This window comes from Pollachius pollachius (assembly GCF_949987615.1).
Source record: "Pollachius pollachius genome assembly, chromosome: 1".
Lineage (NCBI taxonomy): Eukaryota > Metazoa > Chordata > Actinopteri > Gadiformes > Gadidae > Pollachius > Pollachius pollachius.
This window is the reverse complement of record NC_136934.1, coordinates 52,824,971-52,838,605: the sequence shown is the minus strand read 5'-3', so window position 1 is coordinate 52,838,605 and position 13,635 is coordinate 52,824,971. Positions and strand designations below refer to the sequence as shown.

The 13,635-nt window shown below is 52.6% G+C and overlaps 1 protein-coding gene across 2 annotated transcripts; it reads left to right on the top strand.

The window, feature by feature from the left end:
- Positions 1 to 4,494: 4,494 nt before the first annotated feature.
- utp11 (UTP11 small subunit processome component) lies at positions 4,495 to 10,111 on the top strand. Of its 2 annotated transcripts, XM_079755514.1 has the most exons (8): positions 4,495 to 4,693; positions 5,782 to 5,843; positions 6,398 to 6,500; positions 8,082 to 8,201; positions 8,497 to 8,590; positions 9,249 to 9,379; positions 9,504 to 9,614; positions 9,913 to 10,111. In XM_079755514.1, the coding sequence occupies exons 1-8, from the start codon at positions 4,634 to 4,636 to the stop codon at positions 9,994 to 9,996; spliced, it is 765 nt and encodes a 254-aa protein (XP_079611640.1). In that variant the 5' UTR covers positions 4,495 to 4,633; the 3' UTR covers positions 9,997 to 10,111. The 2 variants fall into 2 exon arrangements, with proteins under 2 accessions (XP_079611640.1, XP_079611639.1); XM_079755513.1 differs by having other exon boundaries at positions 9,249 to 9,614.
- Positions 10,112 to 13,635: the final 3,524 nt, after the last annotated feature.

The window sequence follows — 13,635 nt, the reverse complement described above, 5'->3', positions numbered from 1 at the left end:
GGTTCGTTCCTCCAGGTGAGCGGTTTGTTCCTCCAGGTGAGAGGTTTGTTCCTCCAGGTGAGTGGCCCCGCCCTGCAGGTGAACGGCTCCACCCTCCAGGTGAGCGGTGTGTCGGGGCTCCGCCCTCCAGGTGAGCGGTGTGTCGGGGCTCCGCTCTCCAGATGAACGGGGTTCCGCTGTGTTCTTAACAGCGGAACGTTGCTCAGCCCGACGTGACGGTTCTCGTCGGCCCGGTCCCAGAATGCTGATTCAGCCCGCCGCTCTTGACGGGATCAAACCTGCACACACATACCCCCCCCCCCCCCACACACACACACACACACACACACACACACACACACACACACACACACACACACACACACAGACTTTGATTTGTACACAAACACAGAGAGACATACATGTGTATAATAGAGAGACAGAGAGACAGAGAGAGAGAGAGAGAGAGAGAGCGAGAGAGAGAGAGAGACGGAGACAGAGAGAGAGAGAGAGACACACACACACCCCTTCATGGTTCCACTCGACCTGTCCAGACCCGAGCTGTAGAAATCCGTCTTTATTAAAACACTGTTTAGTTAAGTAGCTTTTAACGGTGAGATGTTTACAGGAGTCACTGGTGGTACCGTACGGCCCAGAGAACCAGCAGCTGGTCCACCTGCTCCTCAAGACCCCCTCCAGCAGGAGGAGGAGGAGCAGGAGGAGGAGGAGGAGCAGGAGGAGCAGGAGGAGCAGGAGGAGGAGCAGGAAGAGGAGGAGGAGGAGGAGCAGGAGGAGTCAGAGGAGGAGGAGGAGGGGCAGGAGGAGCAGGAGGAGGAGGAGGAGGAGGAGGGGGAGGAGGAGGAGGAGGAGGAGCAGGAGGAGGAGGAGGAGGAGGAGGAGGAGGAGGAGGGGCAGGAGAGGCAGGAAGAGGAGGGGGAGGAGCAGGAGGAGGAGGAGGAGCAGGAGGAGGAGGAGGAGCAGGAGGAGCAGGAGGAGGAGGAGGAGGAGGAAGAGGGGGAGGAGGAGGAGGAGGAGGGGAGGAGGAGGAGGAGGAGGAGCAGGAGCAGGAGGAGCAGGAGGAGGAGGAGGAGGAGGAAGAGGGGGAGGAGGAGGAGGAGGAGGGGAGGAGGAGGAGGAGGAGCAGGAGGAGGAGGAGGAGGAGGAGGAAGAGGGGGAGGGAGGAGGAGGAGGAGGAGGAGGAGGGGCTTGTTATCACCAGGACCGTGAACGCGCCTTTAATCCATACCTGACTGAACTGTATCTGAGGAAATAAATCAAACATAAAAAGTGGTACAATATTATAAGGGTTAGGGTTCTTCTCGAGGTATTGCTTAATAATGCATAATACAGCAAAACGTAAAACATAACAGACATTAACATCTTTATATATGTATCATAATGCGAGTGTAAGAGGACTCCTGTGGCCTTGGTTAATTCTTGTTGTCTTTACATTTCTACAAATAACCAAATGGATATATGGAGTGGATGATGGCTGGTCGGGTTAGCCTCCCCTGGCCCAGTCAGGCTTTAGACCCTGGGTTTGGCTGAGGCTGCACTCCTGTGCTTAATGGTCGTTAATTGATTGTAGTTGACCATTTACAAGAGTCTGAGGTGCTGGAGCAGTGAGGAGCTTCTCCTGCCAGCGTCTGGCCCCCCTCCAGAGACACGAGGACCCTGGCCCCCCTCCAGAGACATGAGGACCCTGGCCCCCCTCCAGAGACACGAGGACCCTGGCCCCCCTCCAGAGACATGAGGACCCTGGCCCCCCTCCAGAGACATGAGGACCCTGAGGACCCTGGCCCCCCCTCCAGAGACACGAGGACCCTGAGGACCCTGGCCCCCCTCCAGAGACACGAGGACCCTGAGGACCCTGGCCCCCCCTCCAGAGACACGAGGACCCTGAGGACCCTGGCCCCCCCTCCAGAGATGTGAGGACCCTGGCCCCCCTCCAGAGACATGAGGACCCTGAGGACCCTGGCCCCCCTCCAGAGACATGAGGACCCTGAGGACCCTGGCCCCCCTCCAGAGACATGAGGAGTACCAGGACCACAGGCCGGCTGCAGCCTAACTTTGTAATAAAACACACAGGAGGACTACGAGCGGAGGACGAGGAGGGGGAGAAGGTCTGTGGGCAGAGAGGTCCAGGAGCAGAGACCTGGGTTGGCAGAGGTTAGAGGAGGAGGAGGAGGAGGAGGAGGAGGAGGAGGGGACATACCAGAGAGCTGACATCAGCCCAGCAGCTCTCGTCAGCGGTGTTATTTTTACGAGTCTTCTCCCCCTCTGCCACACCGGGGCGTTCCTCCCCAGTGACCCCACAAACCCACCGCCCTCGCTCTCTGCCACACCGGGGCGTTCCTTCCCAGTGACCCCACAAGGGGGGTGGTGGTCGTGGGAGTGGGGGGTGGTGGTGGTGGTGGTGGTGGAGGTGGTGGTGGTGGAGGTGGAGGTGGTGGTGGTGGTGGTGGTGGTGGGAGGTGGGGGGTTGGTGGTTGGAATGGGGGTCGGGGGTCATGAGGCTGCAGAGTGATCAACAGGCCGATGACATCATGTGGAAACACTGAAGCCTCATCGCCCCCGGAAACCATATCACACGTCTCCCCACATTCAGCCCCGATCGCAGCCCGCTGAGACGCAGGGGGGGGAGTGTGTGTGAGTGTGCGTCTGTCTGTGTGTGTCTGTGTGTGTGTGTGTGTGTATTTGCTCTGTTAAGACGACATCATCAATGCCCTCACATCCAAGAGCATCAGGAGTCTGTGAGGCATCAGACAGCAGAGCAGACTTCCTGTCTCCAGAACCCCGGCAGGAAGTGGGCAGCGGCCATGTTCCCAAGAGAAGAGGACGACCTCTGGCCTCGACGGAACCAAACCAACACAGCAGGCTGTTGCCAAGCAACCACCCCGGACCCGGAGCTGGACTGGGGCATGAGCCCGGTCCAGCGGTGACTGTGGTTTGATTTATGATTTCATTACAGATTCATAAGGAAACAAATCAAAACACAAAGGTCGTGACTTCCCAGTCGTCTGGGACCCAGACCACTGGCAGACCTCAACCTCCAAGTTAAACACATGTTACTAAGTATAAGTTACTAAGTATAAGTTACTAAGTATAAGTGACCCAGTCGGAGCCCGACCACGGACGGTGTAATTACCGAGGACGGGACCCAGGAACGAGGATCTCTGTTCTGTCTTCTCTTATTGGAGAACGTCGACGGAACCGGACGTGATGAAACAAGCAGAACGCAGAACACTGCTGTCCCCGAGAGACAAGCCTGGTGTTTACCTTCACCCCTTCATCCCTTCACCCCTCACCCCTTCACCCCTCACCCCTTCATCCCTTCACCCTTCACCCCTCCACCCGTTCACCCCTTCATCCCTCACCCCTTCACCCCTTCATCCCTTCACCCCTCACCCCTTCACCCCTCACCCCTTCACCCCTCACCCCTTCATCCCTTCACCCCTTCACCCCTTCAGCCCTCACCCCTTCACCCCTTCATCCCTTCACCCCTTCACCCCTTCACCCCTCACCCCTCACCCCTCACACCTTTATCCCTTCATCCCTTCAACCCTTCACCACTTCATCTCTTCACACCTCACCCCTTAATCCCTTTTTCCCTTCACCCTTTCACCCCTTCATCCCTTCACCCCTTCATCGCAGACGCAGCGCAGACGGGATGAAGGGATGAACGTTAACGTTCATCCCTTCATCCTGTCTGCGTCCAGTGGTGAGGGGGTTAGACTCCCGGCAGAAGGTGCTGGTTCCAGGACGGTCCAGTGGTTAGGTTAGTGTTAGGGTCTGACCCCAGAGGTCAGAGGTCACCCTGTGAGGCGGTCTGCCCCCCCCCCCCCCCCCCCCCCCTCCCTGCTCCTTAACAACAGAACCAGTCCACCTGGGCTCGGAGCGTCTCCTGGTGACGCCAGGGTTCACTGGTTTCCAGGAGGCTATTCCCAGCTCTGACTGGGCGGCTGTGGCTCCCTGTTGTCCTACTCACAGGACCACCCAGTGCCCACACAGAAACACACCCCAACAGTTTGTTACCCACATATTTACAAACTGACAAACAAATGAGGCCATGAATTCACAGCAGAACACAATAACCTCGTTATGAACACTAAAGACCGCACACCATGGCCAGAATATACAACCTGGTCCACTTTCAGTAATTACATCTCATGAAACTTTCTTTATATTCTGTTTTACGACCTGCTACGACCTTTATTGGCCTATGTTAATTATTTGGAATATTGTGCAAGAAACAACAGCACCATCTAGCGTCCTCTGCAATGATCTACAAGCGAAGGTTTATAGCTATGTTTAATATAATATTAAAGAATATGGTATGGAATAAACTGTTTATTTTGACATCGAAGAGGCATGCACATGTCTCGCCTGATAAAGATAATAAATAATAAATCATATAAAGAATAGATTCTGCAGCGGACGGAAATCACGTGACTGTTCCTGATGCAGCGACCCACGTGTCCCAGCGAGATGCCGGAAGTTCCCCGTGCACGTGCGTCTGTTTTCCCCGGCTCGTGGAGGCTACCGGCTACGTGTGGAGCTACCGGCAACGTGTGGAGCTACCGGCTACGTGTGTGGAGCTAACGGCGGTGTACCTCAATACTCTGAACTCTCTGCTCGCTAACATCCCTCAAACATGGCGACCTTCAGGAAGGCCCTGAAGAGCAAGCAGAGAAACCACCATGAACGAGCTCAGGTGAGATTAACCTTAGCTTAGCGTTAACCAGCTAACCTTAACGTTATCCAGCCAACCTTATCGTTATCCAGCTCACCTTAACGCTATCCAGCTCACCATAACGTTACCCAGATCACCTTAACGTTACCCAGATCACCTTAACCATCTAACTTTAGTGTTGTCCAGCTAACCGTAAGCGTTATCCAGCTCACCTTAACGTTATCCAGCTACCCTTAACGTTAACCAGATCACCTTAACGTTACCCCGATCACCTTAACGTTACCCAGATTATCTTAACCATCTAACTTTACTATTATCCAGCTAACCTTAACGTTATCCAGCTAACCTTAACGTTATCAAGCTACCCTTAACCAGCTAAGCTTAACGTTACCCAGCTCACCTTAACGATACCCAGCTCACCTTAACCTTACCCAGCTCACCTTAACGTTACCCAGCTCACCTTAACGTTACCCAGATCACCTTAACCATCTAACTTTACTGTTGTCCAGCTAACCGTAAGCGTTATCCAGCTCACCTTACCGTTATCAAGCTACCCTTAACCAGCTAACCTTAACTTTATCTAGCTAACCTTAATGTTACCCAGCTAACCTTAACCTGACCCAGCTAACCTTAACCTTAATCAGCTAAACTTAGCGTTTCCCAGCTAACCTTAACCTTAATCAGCTAAACTTAGCGTTTCCCAGCTAACCTTAACCAGCAGCTAACCTTTACGTTATCCAGCTCACCTTAACCTTACCCAGCTCACCTTAACCTTACCCAGCTCACCTTAACGTTACCCCGCTCACCTTAACGTTACCCAGCTCACCTTAACGTTACCCCGCTCACCTTAACGTTACCCAGCTCATCTTAACGTTACCCAGCTCACCTTAACGTTACCCAGCTCACCTTAATGTTACCCAGCTCACCTTAACGTTACCCAGCTCACCTTAACGTTACCCAGCTCACCTTAACGTTACCCAGCTCTCCTTAACATTATCCACCTCACCTAAACCTTATCCAGCTAAGTTAACCTCAACGTTATCCAGCTAACCTTAACCAGCTAACCTCTGTATCTTCTGTGTTTCAACCTCTTGTGTTTTTTTTTCCAGTTGGGTTCGAGAAACTTCCTGGGACTGTTGGAGAAAAAGAAGGATTACAAACTGAGAGCCGAGTGAGTACCGGCTAAAGGACCCTTAACCTCCGCCCAACAGACCCTTAACTTCCACCCTTACCTGTGACACAACGGACCCTTAACCTCTAACCTTACCTATGACCCTTAACCTCCACCCTGACTGTTGACCCTTAACCTCCACCCTTAACCTCCATGCTTACCTATGACCCTTAACCTCCACCCTTACCGCTGACCCTTAACCTCCACCCTTACCTGTGACACAACGGACCCTTAACCTCCACCCTGACTGTTGACCCTTAACCTCCACCCTTACCGCTGACCCTTAAACTCCACCCTGACTGTTGACCCTTAACCTCCACCCTTACCGCTGACCCTTAACCTCCACCCTGACTGGTGACCCTTAACCACCACCCTTACCGCTGACCCTTAACCTCCACCCTGACTGGTGACCCTTAACCTCCACCCTGACCGCTGACCTTTACCCTCCACCCTGACCCTTAACCTCTGACCGCTGACCCCTAAGCTCCCCTCCTGTATGAGCTCTCGGGCGGTGTATACCACTGACGTCCGTCTGTCCTTCCCCCCCGTCCTAGTGACTACCACAAGAAGCAGAACCTGCTCTCCGCCCTGCGGAGGAAGGCCATGGAGAAAAACCCTGACGAGTTCTACTTCAAGATGATCAGCTCCAAGCTGGAGGTAGACCCCCTCGTTAGACCCCCTCGTTAGACCCCCTAGGACCAGGGCTCCAAGCTGGAGGTAGACCCCCTCATTAGACCCCCTCGTTAGACACCAGCATCCTGCTACTGTGTTAGGGTCTAGAGGGGTTACTGGGACTGACTGGTTAGTGTGTAGTGGGACTGACTGGTTAGTGTGTAGTGGGACTGACTGGTTAGTGTGTAGTGGGACTGACTGGTTAGTGTGTAGTGGGACTGACTGGTTAGTGTGTAGTAGGGCTGGGAGATGTACGGTGGTAAAATGTATATATTATATATTATCTTGATGGTGCGAGCGCTATTTTATAAGGCCGAGCGCTGCTCTGTGAGCCTACCAGCCATGTCCAGCTGCTCCATCCCGCCCCTCGCATGTAGGAAGTGTTCTCCACCCGCGTTACGCATCACAACTAACTTTGAACAAAAACATGGCGGACACGGTGGTAGAGAGTACGGAACCCGTAAAGGGACATAAAAAAAAATGTTAAAGTTTCTTGTGAGCACGAGAAAGTATCTGGTGCGCATATCACTGGCTGTGTGTGTGTGTGTGTGTGTGTGTGTGTGTGTGTGTGTGTGTGTGTGTGTGTGTGTGTGTGTGTGTGTGTGTGTGTGTGTGTGTGTGTGTGTGTGTGTGTGTGTGTGTGTGTGTGTGAGTGATGTCAGCGTGTGAGTGGACGAGCGAGGAGAGCGAGCGGTAGCGTGCGTGTCAGTTTAGTGAAGTAATGATCGAGTCCGGTTGTGTGTAAGAATAAAGTACCCAGCAAGAATCGGTGGCCGCTTCATTCAGACCATATTCCGCCCTATAAGCAGACCCGCTGTCAAAGTGAAGGGTGTTGCCCCCGAGAGAACATGGAGGGAACGTCTCCCCTGTGCTCCTCGGTCTGGGAGCCGACAGCAGGAATGGTGTAACACTGACCATCTCGTAGTTGGAGGCAAGAGAGTACACGTGCTCCAATAGTGCGAGATAAAAAATAAAAAACATTAATTTTAATGATTGAAGCTTGTGTGTGATTTATCATGGGCACGAGCACACACAACCTAAAATCTTTCAAATTAAAGAAGAGGCTGTCAGGGAAAACAAAGGATTTTTTGCCTCTAATGACGTCTTTGGTATCACTCTGCAAGTAGTCCGGTAACTTGTCAACCCCAGCGTCTTCAGTTGCTAAGCGACGTCAACGTCTTTGGCGGACTGTTTCTCTGCTGATCATCACTATGAATGCTAGTTACAAATAAATTGTAAAAAGACACATTTTTTCGTTTTGGCATGTAGCAGTGTAAAAAGTGGGATAATGTCTAGAACGTCGCCGGTCATTATCGATGACCGGTCGCCCTGTCGGGGCTTATGTTCCCGATAATGACCGGCGTTCTATACATTATCCCTTACATATCTGTTGTTAAAGCACAGCTGTGCTTCGTTGAGCAAAAAATAAAAAATAAACCTAAATAAATGGTTGACGGTGAATACTACACACTTTACCCGTTTTGTTCAAAATATCGTTATAATATCATATATCACCATTGGTTAGTGTGTACTGGGTGTACTGGGACTGACTGTACTGGTCTGCAGGACGGCGCCCACCGTGCCAACAGGGAGGCGTGGGACGTGGAGGTGACTGAGGAGCAGAGGAAGATGATGAGGACCCAGGACCTCAAGTACGTGGAGATGAAGAGGCTGGCCGACGCCAAGGTGAGCGCACCGGGGTCAGGGGTCACGTGAGAGGTCCAGGGTCGTCTTTCATTCAACAGAAAAGGATCAGAGTGCAGACATTAGCATGCAGACATTAGCATGCATACATTAGCATGCAGACATTAGCATGCAGACATTAGCATACTAAGAATGAATTGTGGAAGTTATTCGTATTTATTAGTTTTTTAGATCTCCCATGCTCTTTATGACACCATTAGTGACCACTGCTGGTGTCCTCATTGGCCCACGACTTAAAGAGGAACCTCCACTCATCATCTCTTCTCCACCCGTTCAGAAAATCGAGAGGATGAAAGGAGAGCTCCACCTGCTGGACGCCGAAGGCAAGGAGAAGAACCACCACACCTTCTTCGTGGACTCAAAGAGAGAAGGTGAGAGCAGAAGACCGTCCCAGCACTGGGACTGCAGCCCCCGTTACTGGTCCCACTGGGACCAGTCTAAGGCGTGTCTAAGGCGTTGTACCGATGGGTCCTGTCTAAGGCGTTGTGATGGGTCCTGTCTAAGGCGTTGTGATGAGTCCTGTCTAAGGCGTTGTACCAATGGGTCCTGTCTAAGGCGTTGTGATGGGTCCTGTCTAAGGCGTTGTACCGATGGGTCCTGTCTAAGGCGCTGTGATGGGTCCTGTCTAAGGCGTTGTGATGGGTCCTGTCAAAGGCGTTGTGATGGGTCCTGTCTAAGGCGTTGTGATGGGTCCTGTCTAAGGCGTTGTACCGATGGGTCCTGTCTAAGGCGTTGTACCGATGGGTCCCGTCTAAGGCGTTGTACAGATGGGTCCCGTCTAAGGCGTTGTACCGATGGGTCCCGTCTAAGGCGTTGTACCGATGGGTCACGTCTAAGGCGCTGTGATGGGTCCTGTCTAAGGCGTTGTGATGGGTCCTGTCAAAGGCGTTGTGATGGGTCCTGTCTAAGGCGTTGTGATGGGTCCTGTCTAAGGCGTTGTACCGATGGGTCCCGTCTAAGGCGTTGTACCAATGGGTCCCGTCTGAGGCGTTGTGATGGGTCCCGTCTAAGGCGTAGTGTGTCTCTCAGTGCAGGACTTCTCCCTGGCCGAGCGTCTGAACACGGTCCCTGAGCTGGTGGGCCGCGCCTACAACCGACCCACCCTGGAGACCCTGAAGACCAAGGGCATCAAGGGAGCCACCGACAAGTACACCCTGCAGGTCGTAGCGCCCCCTCCAGCACCACCCTCAGCACCACCAGCCTGTGTACCTGTGGTGCAGCCTCTCCTGGCGTTAACTCTGTGTGTGTGTGTGTGTGTGTGTGTGTGTGTGTGTGTGTGTGTAGAAGCTGGCCCGGCAGCGAGGTCACCAGTACACCATCCTTTCCCAGAGGATCCAACGCGAGCGCAAGCTCTACGTCATCAGCCAGAAGATCCAGAGCCGCCGCGAGATCCAGGTGAGCTACAGACACTGTCCCCCTGTCTGTCTGTCCCCCAGGCTTTAGAAGGTCTCTGACCTGTCTGTCTGTCCCCTAGGCTTTAGAAGGTCTCTAACCTGTCTGTCCCCCAGGCTTTAGAAGGTCTCTAACCTGTCTGTCTGTCCCCTAGGCTTTAGAAGGTCTCTAACCTGTCTGTCCCCCAGGCTTTAGAAGGTCTCTAACCTGTCTGTCTGTCCCCCGGGCTTTAGAAGGGCTCTAACCTGTCTGTCTGTCCCCCAGGCTTTAGAAGGTCTCTAACCTGTCTGTCTGTTGATAGGAGAAGACCAAGCGGGTGAAGATGAGCAACGAGACGAAGGAGGCGGCGGCCGTCTACAAGTACAAGGCCAAGAGGAAGCGCTGAGGGCCCGTTGCCATGGAAACCCCAGACTCCAGACCTTCTAATCCAGACGGACGTTGATCCTGCAGTGTTTTGTACATATCTTTAGATTTTCATAACCGGTTTCTTTCCAATAAATCCTGATAAACCGACTGTGTTCTAATGCTGTTTATTGTGTGCAGTGGTGTAGTGTACCTGAAAGGGACAGCAGGGGGCGTCAGTGCTCTGCAGCCTGGTGGGCTTCTCATGGAGATATTCATACATCACTCATTCTTTGAAGGATGAAGATAAAGCACTAGTTGATATTTTAAACTATTGTCACGTCTACCTTTGAAGGCGTCATGAGGTAAGTAGGTTAACTATTGTGCTTTTTGTATGTCTGTCCACGTATATATGTGTACCATCTGACTCTAGGGCGCCAAGTTATTTATGTACACATTAATCCAGGCGCCGTCAGCCGACGACCTCCGGTCCAAACGACAGGCGCGCGTCCCCCGGCCAGAGAGAGGGTCACGTCCTGCGTCACAGAGGGAGGGGGTGAGCGTCACAGAGGGAGGGGGTGAGCGTCACAGAGGGAGGGGGTGAGCGTCACAGAGGGAGGGGGTGAGCGTCACGAGGGGTGGTGAGCGTCACGAGGGGTGGTGAGCGAGGGGGGGTGAGCCCAGCTCCACAGGACAGGCCTTTGCGGGGGGGGGGGGGGGCTATAGGGTCCAAACATGCTGTGAATCTCTCCGGGACCCCCATCCGACCGTAGGGGGGGACAGAGGGGCTACTGTCCCTCTCAGACCGGCCTTTAACCCCGCTGAGGGGGGGGACAGGCTCTCCTCTATCGACCACGGCCGCTCCTCGCCGTCCAACCTCTCCGAGACGACTTCCTGTTCCCCTCACTTCCTTCCCCTGGACCCCTGGGGTCAGAGAGGGAAGCGGGAGGTCATGACCCCCCCGTTCCAGGGGTCTCAGTGTTGGGGGGCAGCCTGGTTAAGAGAGTATTAATACACCCGAAGGAAGTTCTGTCCAATCTGAATATAATGTAACCAATAATACTGTTCAGAAGCCTAGTGTACTTCACTGGGGGCTGCGCTCAGAAATGTAATATTTACGGACCAATCCTCCATCATTAGGCTGTTACACACACACTGTTTGTGTCTGTGTGCATATATATAAATAGACTGCATTTATAAATATATGAATGCATGAATATACTTATGTACAGCACTATATTGGTTTGGATAAGATGAGACATTTTAGTCTCACACGAATGGCGTATATTCAAATCAAGAAATAAAAAATAGATGAAATGCAAACCTTAGAATATAGTATAATTCTATAAGCTGATCTTTGATGATGAAAAGGTGATTCCATATGTTCCTCCACTATGCCTGTCCATCTCCCAGAGTCCACCTGCTTCTCCCGAGCATTATGGGTAATGAGCGTTATGTTGGGCAGTGATTACCCATAATGCTTTCTGTCTGTTGTCTTAACGAAGGCGATGGACTTAGTATTGATCGGTGATTGTCTATTGAGGAGCTGTGAGTGCATGTGAAGCCGGACGGTTCTCTGTGCTGCAGGTGTCTGAGGACAAGCTGCTCTTTAAAAGCTTTACAAGGTCATGGGCGCCATTGTGCCCCAAACCAGCGCCAACACAGAAAGGCCTGTCCTTATGTTGGCAGTGTGACGAATGAAGTGAGTTCCCATCTGGGATCGATAAAGGTCTTATTTTATGACGAGGAGTAGCTTAGCACACGTGTAATGTGCATATCTGTCTCTCTGAACACGGTCTCTCTGTAAGGGTCTCTGGTGTCTCCCTCGTATATAACAAAGACGCACCAGCCAGCGGGGGTGTGGGGGGGGGGGGGGTTAATTGAGTCTTCCTAAGGAGCCCTGAGGGGCCGTTAGGGAAGGTGGTCTCAGAACGGGCGGAGTCCTGCCTCAGCAGCAAGCAGCTCTCATATCGACCAGCACCCGGCCTCCTTAAACCTGGTCCTCAGTCTCCCCCCCCCCTCTCTGATAGGGGGGGGGGGGGGGTGGGGGGGGGGGGGGGAGCAGAGCTGGGGTTAAGGACATGAGTGATCGATTGCCCGTTCCTGAAGTCCAAAGGAGAGAGTGAGAGAGACAAAGGTTTGAGGGTAAGTGTAGTGGGGAGTGTGTGTGTCATTGTGGTGAGCTGTCTGTGGTAGTGAGTGTGTGTGTGTGTGTGGGGGGGGTCTTTTGAGCCTGCCTTTATCCTAGAAACTGAGGTCCTTTTAAGTTGAAGCGGGAGTCAGTGGGCTTTAAGAAGTACTGGAGAGGGGGGGAGGAGAGAGGGGGAGAGGGGGGGAGGAGAGGGGGGGGAGGGTCTGTTTTCATGCCAGCGGATCTGCGTGACAGTGACACTGAAGTGGGTGTGTGTGGTGGTAGTTTCCGTGTGTGTTGGTGTGTGCGTGTGTGTGTGCTGGTCTGTGTTTGAATGTCAGTGTTTGGATTTGTGCATTGTTGCCCTCATACAGTATATTAATGTTTGTGTATTTTTCTGTCTATGGTGTGTGTATATGTGCGCACGAATCTCTGTATCTCTGCACGTGTGTGTGTGTGTGTATATGTGTTTGTGTGTGTGTGTGCGTGTGAGCTTGTGTGTGTGTGTGTCTATAGTCGTGTGTGTGATGTGTGTGTGTGCGTTTGCGTGTGTTTGCGTGTGCGTGTGTGTTTGTGTGTGCCTGTGTGTGCGTGTGCGTGTGTGTTTGTGTGTGCCTGTGTGTGTGTGTGTGTGTGTCTGTGTGTCTAACGAGCCACAGGCTCTGTCGGCCAGAGATGGGATTGATTAAATTAGTATGCTAGCCTAAATCATGAAGAGAGCTCACACACACACACACACACACACACACACACACACACACACACACACACACGCAGCGCGCGCCAAACACACACAAACAGGGCCACTAGCCTCCACTTTAACATCAAACTTAGAGGGGGTTCACTCAGCGGGAGACACGCGACACAGGATGGGGGAGAGAGAGAGAGAGAGAGAGAGAGAGAGAGGAGACTGGGTGTGAGAGGGGGAGAGAGAGAAAGAGACAGAGACTGGGTGTGAGAGGGGGAGAGAGAGAGAGAGAGAGAGAGAGAGAGAGAGACTGGGTGTGGAGAGGGGGAAGAGAGAGAGAGAGAGAAAGAGACAGAGACTGGGTGTGAGAGGGGAGAGAGAGAGAGCAGAGAGAGCCGATCGAGCGAGAGAGAGAGAGAGAGAGAGAGAGGGTGTGTGTGTGAGGACCATCTGCCTCATGTATTTCTGTCAGTCTGTCATCAGGGTGATGCTTGCTGCATGCCCTGGGGACACACACACACACACACACACACACACACAGACACACCACCCCATGTCTGGGCCAGATCATGTGTGTTTATGTATTTGTGTGTTTGTTTATGTTTGTGTGTGTGTTGATGTATTTGTGTATGGATGTGTGTATGGATGGAACTGTTTGTGTGTGCTTGTATCTTTTTGTCGTCTATGCGTGTGTGTTTCTGTGTGTTTCTGTTTGTGTGTGTGTGTGTGTGTGTGTGTGTGTGTGTGTGTGTGTGTGTGTGTGTGTTTCTTTCAGTTCATCAGAGCCTCTCTCGTCCTCGTCTGTGGCCGCTGATGGTCAGCTGTTCAATTAATCATTAATAAGTGCTCACCAATCAGAGATC